Source organism: Manacus vitellinus, unplaced genomic scaffold, assembly GCF_001715985.3.
Source record: "Manacus vitellinus isolate BGI_N305 unplaced genomic scaffold, ASM171598v3 scaffold_5_pilon, whole genome shotgun sequence".
Lineage (NCBI taxonomy): Eukaryota > Metazoa > Chordata > Aves > Passeriformes > Pipridae > Manacus > Manacus vitellinus.
The window spans coordinates 31,599,646-31,608,775 of record NW_021940682.1 but is presented as its reverse complement, the minus strand read 5'-3'; the positions used below and the strand labels follow the sequence as shown (position 1 = coordinate 31,608,775).

The 9,130-nt window shown below is 38.6% G+C and overlaps 1 protein-coding gene across 2 annotated transcripts in view; it reads right to left on the bottom strand.

Annotated features, from left to right (window-relative positions):
- Positions 1-9,130, bottom strand: part of PTPRR (protein tyrosine phosphatase receptor type R) — a 136,155-nt gene that overhangs the window by 75,440 nt on the left and 51,585 nt on the right. For both annotated transcript variants that reach the window (XM_029963635.1, XM_018080836.1), the window contains exons 2-3: positions 4,079-4,192; positions 722-877 (exon numbers count right to left, since the gene is read on the bottom strand). In XM_029963635.1, coding sequence (XP_029819495.1) covers positions 722-877; positions 4,079-4,192 — 270 coding nt within the window. The remainder of the gene's footprint in view (positions 1-721; positions 878-4,078; positions 4,193-9,130) is intronic.

Below are 9,130 nucleotides of genomic sequence, written 5' to 3'. Positions count from 1 at the left end.
ACTGGTCTACTCTGGCCTCCAACCAGGAGGTCTGGAGACACACCATCTATAACACTGCTGATGCCTTTGAGAACGCACGCAGGATCACTCTTAAGGAGAAAAGGCAACGCAGAAAGAATTGTGCCTTGCAGAATTTACCACCTAAGGAGTCTTTCTGCTGTGTCTTTTGCAACTGGACATGCCTGTCTCGTATTGTCCTTTTTAGCCACCAGCGCGCCTGTGTCAAACGTGGGTAGAGACCTTTCCCAAATCTTCATTCATGAAGCCAGCCATGATGATGATGAAATTGTTATACCTGCTGACTCACACTAATAGAATGAAAGTCCTTATTCCCACTTCCTTTTAGGCAACTCATGAATGCTTAGGATCTCAACTCTGATTTCAATGGGAGCTGAGCTGTGGGAGGAGGACGTTAAAGAGTAAATAGCTCATGAAGCACCACAAAAGTAATTTAACAGGGCTAGCTGGATGGAGCTCTGAGCAATCTGGTCTAATGAAAGGTGTCCCAGACCATGGCAGAGTGGTTGGAACTAGATGGTCTTTAAAGTCATTTCCAACCCAAACTATTCTATGATTCTATGATAATTGCCTTATAGTAGTAATGCTATCTTAGCCTACCCATTTTCTACTTCATGCTTGAGAATCTCAGCCTGAAAACTACCAGGGATGTAATAACTGCCTAATTTGTATCAAAGTGCATGTTAGAAAATTGATAACCAACCTCAGGGGAGACCTCTGTTATTCCAAACTGAGACAAACTCTGATGCAAAATATTGATATTAAGGGAACGCAGCACTTCTTCGGACGGGAGCGCCTCAGAAATTCCTGGCTTCCTGTGCAGTGGGGACACAAACAGTTCTACACAGTTCTTCTTCCCCTAGGGAAAAAAAAACAAAAGCAAAACCACAGGAAGGGTCTGATATTAGATAATCTCTTCTGACTGTAAATTACAAGTATAATTCCAAAAACAAAACTATGAGATACAAAGGCTGCAACCTGCTCTGTGAGGAGACCATACCTTTTCCTTGTCTCTGTAAATCCCAGGTAACTGTGCAAGAAAATGCAAATACTGTATGTGGGCAGGTATGCTTTGTCTCGATCACTATTGACAAGGTAGACTCTTCTTGGGTCTAGTACCATTAAACAAGACAGGTCTATGTAACATGATGATGGGAGAAGCCGTGAGATGGGGTCAAGGGCAATGTGCCACCACGGATTTTAACAGACAGTTGAGCTGAGCTGAGCTGAAACAGGAATGCTTAGGATATGCTGTGATATTTGGACATTGCTTTCTAACCTCTTTTCAACACATTGCAGATACATACCACAACAAAGCATAAAGTCCTTTTAGTCGACTGCAGTGCAACTCTTAAAAATGGCACAACAAAATGAAAGGACCAGGAAAGCTTTTTTTACACTTAATGGGTAAGCTGAGAATGTCCACTCTCCCATCTATTAACTCTTGCCCAGATGTCTTTGATGCAGTCCTGGCAGCCTAAGAGGTTCTGTATTAGAAATGTCAGTGATATTTCACTCTGTTGCAAGGGAGCAAAAGGAAAGACTAGCAGAGAGTTTCTCTTTTTGTAATAGACTGGAACAGCATCTGAGACCAGTGCTCCAGACAGCATTGATGCCCACAGAGGTTGTGGGAACCCTGTTTCCCCAGGACTATGGCCAGCATAGCTGACACTGTTACATAGACTCCAGACCTGGGGGATTCCACACACATGAGGTAGGCATGGAGCTGCTATCTGCATTGGTGCCTGTGCAGGCAGGAACCTCACGGTCTGGTTATTTGCTATTCATCCTTATGGGATGGGAGAGATCAGTCCAAACCGGGATAATACTGATTTCCCCTGCCTCCTTCCCATCACTTTGAATGCGCATCATTATCTCCACTGAAGTGAAGAAAAAGACATCTTTCACTATTCTTAAAATATCTAGCTTTGCATTGAGAAGTAGAGCTGCACAGAAAGGGACTCTTTCAAACATGTTTGCCCTAAATATCTGTGCTTTCCATCTGGTCAATAAGATTGGTAAGGGCACTGGCTACTGGTGGGAGCTGAAGAAACTGATCTGAAGCTGTGGTTCTACTCAGTCTCTGACAGGGGTAGGTGACTGGTGCTGGGTGCTGAGTGCAGGTGGCAGGCATCAGGCAAGGCTTGGTAGGGATGCAGCATTCCCAGTATTTTGTGCATCCTCTGTTTACGAGTTCCTCTGCCCATTAAAGGGCCTTTATGGGAGAAGGATTTACTGGAAAGGTTAAGGAGACACTGGAAATACCCAGTTAATACTTCCTGACACACTAGGTGTTGCTACATGTAAGAGGTTAGCAGGGTCTCTGCTCTCCCTGTGCCCAACCACATCCTGGCTTCCAAACTCCTGATCACTTCTGAGAGCTGTTCACTTGGCTGGGAGTTAGCTTACCTCACTTCAGTTGCCTAAATTACCTTCAAAGTCAGTGGAGAGAGATTGGCATCTCTAGAGAATTATTTAATCCATCCTAAAATAATTGGATGGATTTCAATGCCTCTCTTCCTCCCATTACCCTTCTCTATATTGCTTTTACAGGAAGCCTAGATGAGTAGCTTAAACTACACATAAATGAGGTGAGATGAATTTTGATGTGCTCTGCTCGATTGTTAGCACCCTTCATGAGAGGAACTGTTTCATGTTAGAAGGATGAAAAGTGGGAATAATGTCTCCTAATATATATTTTTCTTCCTTGTGAATTTTGAATTCTGTGTGATTTTTAGAGCAAACAGGGCGAAAGTTTGCTTGCTTTCTTATATCACTGAAACATTAACTCACAGTAGACCTTTACAGGTGTGGAGAAGACTACTTAAATAATAGTACTTACTGTATTTCAGGTTATATGAAGGTGCAAAATGACATTACCTCTTCCCTTTGATCACAAATGAGAGAAGAAAGCAAAAAGCAATGGAGCCAGTAGGAAAACAAACTACATATTTCTTCTGTTTAGTTACATAATTTCCAAAGAGCATAGTAAGAAAGCTACTAGGTGACTCAGTACGTTGAAATACTCCAGAAATATCTCAGACTCCAGGACATTTTTCATTTAATTGTGCTTTTCTTTAAATATGTCTTTAAACCTTTCATTCTGGTCAATGGGGACAAAGGAGATTTAGCATCACTTGTCATGAATGAGTGACATCCTGATGAACATGAAAAAGGCTGAATTGCATTCCTATTGATCTTTTTTGCTGTATTTTTTGTGAGATCCTTTCTCACAGAGACATTATTTGAAGTAGTTTTATAATCCTTTTTGATGCATACAATCCTATCAAGTTTTCAAGGCAGGAAATACTTTTATGCTGAACTTGTCAGTTTTCTTCTCTAATATTCAACCTGCATACGAAATAAAATAACTCTTCTTCCCTCTGCAAAGGGAATTGAAGGCTAGCAATACACACATGATGTTGAGTTCTCTTGCCTCATGGTAAAACTCATAAAAAGACAACAGTGTTAAGAATACATACGCAGAAAACCATAAAATGACAATCAGTTTAAAACAGTCTTTGTTGCTAGAAGCAAATTTATTGCTATCTTTTGCAAATAGGATACCATAGTCTACAAGATCATTTTGGAGTATAGCTTATTACAGCAGAATAACAAAACATGAATATTAATATTGTGAGAAGACATTTAATTTACTAATGGAAAGTCTGAGGTCAAATTGTGAAAGAAAGAATCACGTGTATTTTTTAAGTAATATTCAACCTTTGAGAAACAAAACATGGTTAAGTGTCTCAATGAACATGACATAGAACTGCATTAAAATGAAAACTAAGAGATGTGCAATCTGCTTATGAACAGGATACAAAAGAGACTTATCTGACTTTTTTTTACTATAGCTGAGAATAGTTTCTTTTCAAAAGAAAATTTAAATAATTTTCTAATGGAGATATTTTTCTGTAGTGCAGTTTAAAAAAAATGGGAAAAAAAAAGTATCTTTCTGTCCTATTTGATTGCACTTTTCCACATTGACAGGAAAATAAATATAAGAGAATTTAAATAAACAGGTGCATTTTATCATACACAGTCCTTTGGTACTTACAATGAGCCTGTTGATATGAACTTGCTGAGGTAACAGTCCTAGTGCTGCTGCTACTCCTTGGCGAAATATCCGAAGCAATGTGATATTCAGCTTGTTTACATCCATTTGCAAGGTCTGAAAAACAAAACCAGTTCAAATGAACACCTTGCTCAAGACATTTAGTTCTCAAGAAGACTGTTCTCTGGGACTCTCCACTAATTGTCTTTTTTTTTTTTCCCAGAACAATAATCTGTGCAATCTACTTGCATCACAATATACAGTAAGTCCAAAGATAAATTTAAGTACCTTAAATGCTGCTCATTAGGAAAGTACCACCTTTCCTCAACTACACTCAAAATAGGTTCCAGAGGTTTTTGGCTAAATTCCTTGGACAAGTCACAGTGTTTAAGATATCACAAGTACTACCTTAAAAACAAAAGTCAAGCATTAAACACAATGCACTTTTAAAGAATGAGGTGTTGGATTTGCACAATGAAGAATCACTTCGAATACTATATTAGCATTTCTCCCTGAAGGTGAAGAATGAGTCAGACATAGTGAAATTATACAACTTTCATTTTGATTAGTGCTTTCTGAGATCAAAAAAGAAACATTCTGGATACATTACCCATGCTTGAATTTCCTAAAACTTCCTCCTGTGAGTCAGAGGACACTATGATTCCCAGCAGAGGCAAACTATATCACTGAAGCATTTTCCTTCTGTGTTAGAATTATAGTGAAATTTAAAAGTTTCCTCAAGTTCAGATCCTTCTTGTGAAGTCAGTGTAATTTTACCCAGGAAATAATTTAGGTTCAAATCTCCTGTTTCCAAGAAGACCCAGATACAGAGTCTTCACATGATGCCTGGTGATCAGTACTTCCATGTGGTGCTTTGTAGTCCCTTTCTTTGCAGTGGAGAAGAGAGAAAAGATGACTATGTCAGACGGCCACAGAAGGCTGGAAGGCTTTCAATGCTTCTGGCAATTTCTGACAGGAAGTTGGTAAGTTCTGCCTCAACCAGTCGACTTGAGATAAAAAAGATTTTTTTTATTATTTTAAACTTCCTATTCAGAGCCATAGGGCAGCTTGCTGCTCGAGGATACAATCAAGTATCTCCCTTCCTAAACTGGGCTGCCTAAAGAGAATTAAATATCCATGGGGCAGGTATCACACTGGAAATATGCCTATGGTTCAAAAAGAAAGGCAACATTTTTCTCAAAGAAAAACAGCATCACACATTATGATTTGTTCTTTAACAGAATTTATAAGCTATGATATAAAGCTATAAAATATTTGCTTTCCTTTTCCACTATAAATTTGATTTGTCCATCAGAAAAACTGAGTGGTTTTCTACTTTTCTCCTCTTTTTCTCATTTTTTTTACACTAATGGCATTGTCAGGTTTTGATGAATCAGCTGAGATCTGCTCTTACGACAAAGCTGAGCTTCAATTAAGCTGAAAGTATCGAATTCTTCAATTTAAATTAGCCTTTGTACCCTGGCATTTTCAAAATGCAAAATCTTCTCTTTGCTTCTTCTTGCATTAGACAGGTATCCTCAGTGATTGCAAAACTGCTTCAACTTTACCACTGAAATAGAGAGATGTCTTGAGAGGAGACATATGGAGATATAAGAGATGTGAGAACTTTTTCTTCTGTACCCCAGACTGGCTCACTCCAGCCATGGCACACCTGACAAGAATTAGTTTGCAGCTTTGAAGCTGTCACTACACTGAGAGAGCCTGGTCTGAGGATCCTGAGTAAATGAGAAAGGGAGTAGCTGCTAAAACAGAAAGGCTGTCGTGAGGGACCCTAGTGATCCACTAGGATAGCATAAAGAGTGCAAAACTGCTTGCCTGAGTCAGTGACTCTGAGTTATGGGGATAATACTAACTGTTGTTACCGAGCAAAATCAGCAAGCATAAAATCAAAATATACTCACTTAAACATACTTGAGCCAGGGATCAGAACACATTAATTGATTTATTGTTATACAGTGTGTTAAGACCTCACTGATAAAAACACAGAAATGAATAGCCAGAAAAACATCTAGCTTCAGAGGAAATAGAAGATCTTAAAGAACTTTTAAGGAGGTAATAAATTCTTATAGATTTAGTATGCTGGGATTATGGTTCATCATATCCAGGGACAATAAAACATGGTGAAACTCCAATATCTTTAGGAGAATCCCATTTCCTTTTACCAGGTCTGAATTTGGTCCACTGTGCCCTTTAAAAAATAGTCACCAAAGGCTGCAGTGTGTGTGTGTCACTCTGTAACAACTATGTTGTCCTTCATGGTTCTGGGGGAAGCCTGAAGACTCCAATATTCTGTCAGTCTGGCAGAATTCTCAGCCTGCTGAGAAATCTCAAGTGGCCTTGCAGCCAGAGATTTCAGGACCCTTTTAGGAAAACTTCTAAATGGGTGGGAAGAAATTTGTCCTTAAGCCTTATCTCAGGATGCTTCTTGTGCAGCAATAAAGATTTTTTTTTGTGACTATTCATCCAAAAAACCTCCAAGAAGTAGCTGAGGAAGAAGCATCTCATATTTTTTATAAGAACCTTGCCTTTCTCTCCACTGAGGGGATCTGCTTCTCATTTGCTGGTGTCAGTGTGAAGCTTAGTTCCTTGGCAATTATAGCAAAAATTAAGTAAAAGTACCATAGGCTGCCTTTTTCTGCATCAGACAGCACAAGAGAATACATATGCCTCTTCCTATCAATAGGAAAATTAGCAATCCAGAATCTGTCACTTTAGGAATGGGATTTCTAACTGAATCATTGAAAGAGAATGTACAGAAATGCTTAAGATCCTGAGAGCACCTGCTTAAGAGTGAGCAGAACATCACAAGAGCTCTGTGCTCTCTATTACCCCCTTTTTTTTTTTTTGCACTGTATGTATAAAAGCATAAAGCAGGAGGGGACCAGACTGGAGACATATCAAGTTCATTATCCTGTGGTCAGCTCTGGATTCTTGTGGAAAATGATAGGAACAGGGCAAGATTAGTCTTTTCCCAAGTTCCTTCTGACAAGATCACAGCTAATTAATTGCTATTCAGCATAAGCAATGAGTCTCCTCAATTACAAGAATGTTATCATACTGACACTATCTGGGATGAAGGCAACACTTGGGGACATTATATTCTGAACTTTGGCATGCCCCTTCGAAAGGTGACTGAAATTTAAGTCGGACCTGAGGGTCCAGTGTAAAATTGCCTTTCTGCAAATTCTTGACTATAAAAATTTTTGTTGAAAAAAACGAGAAAAAAGAAAACAAAAACAAACAAAACTGAAAAGAAAGAAGATAGAGAAGAGAAAGGAAAAAAGTCTTAACTATTCCGATCAGTAGAAAATTTCTAATTAATATTATTGCACCATTCTGATGGCATGCCTTGATACTGTGTTGACTATAATCCACAAAGGTAGGAGATTAGGATACAAAACTGCTAATGGATGAAGTATAAATGTAACAATACCTATACATTAGACAACACTATAAACTGTCACTAAGAGAATGGTATCCTAGAATGCAAACCTGTCCAACCATTTACAGAGTATAATTACACAAATGAAATCATTATGAGTTCTCACACTACCTGTAATAAAATGTGAAACTAACCCCTGTAAAGTTATCCATCTAAATAAATAAAGCACTAACACAGATACACAGGTTGTGTCTTACTGTGTTCCTCCAGCTGCTCCTTTTTCTTTGGAAAAGAAAAGGCTGAAACATCCCAGTAAGACAGCACTAATCATTTACCTTTTGTTCATCTGTAGTGTTTATCATGGATCACAACTACCTCCCCAAGGAGGTTACAGTTTTGAATCTGCTGCTGCTGTTGGCAGTAGCGACTTGTTGACCCCACAGGAGGACACCCTGGAGGACTCATTTTCCTGAGCAATTACCGACCTGGATATTGAAACTGTAGCGACGGTTTCTAGGTTTATCTGATCCAAGTAAAACAGGTAGTTTGAAGTAAAGGAGTTTTCTACTTGTAGTGGAAAACTTGAGAAGACAGAGTTCCAGAAAGGGAAACTCAGCACGCAGAACCACGAAAGATCATTCACAACTGAAATCCTGCAGGGGCTTTTTGATGAAGATTTTCATGTTAAAGGAAAGAAAAAAAACCCCACCAAAATGCTAACATGAAAGGGATGAATGTATAATACAGTTTCTGAAACAATATTTTTAGGATATTACAATAAATCATAATTTGACAGGTCAAGTTCTGCTTCTTAAGAAAAATTCAGAGATGCCTCCCTTTCTTATATTTCACTTATTATCAATTATATCCTTTCTGCAATGAGCTTCAAATCTACCATTCCTTTTCTATGCATTTGTTGCTCCCCTCTAAACTCATCTGATCCTATCACCACAGATGTTTTCTCAAACCTCTAGCTTACGTGAATATACAGGAGCAAAAATAATCAAGAATGAAGAAGATTAAAGGTGAAAGTATAGGCCTTTACAATACTTTCGCAAAAAAAGATGAGAAGCAAATCAACAAATTACACATGCTAGGAATTTTACATATTTAAAGGCCATTGGTGTTCAGTTCTATTTTGTGCTAAAACAAAAATAAACACCACTATTTACTTAAGCCAAGCAAAAGAGAAAGCTCAGAAAAGAGTTGTCTTACCTGCCTGTGCTCCACTTATTTATATATGTTCTAAGAAAGTTAACAAAAATGCTATAAAACTGGAGGGGGGGTGTGTTTTGTGCTAAAGCAAATACTGAACTGCAGCCAAGCTGTGAGTCCCTCTATCTGAGCACCCTGCTCTGCTGCTTGCACAGTGACAGTCTCTATGGTTAATTAGTGTCACAGTGTTTCATCTTGTCACCCTCATCAGACAGTCTCAGCTGTACAACCAAAAAAAGGACTACAACAAATCTGGCAGCAAACTGTGAAAATACCTGCATTTTCTTTCTATTTTTCCCCTTAAACACATTAAATTTTCCTTCCTGTTGCTCTTCAATGATTTGAGATTGCAGGTACATAGGGCATCAGGTTAGCCCATTTGGCTGGCTCAGGTGCCTAATACACATCCATAGAAGATTTTGGCTTTTATAAAACTA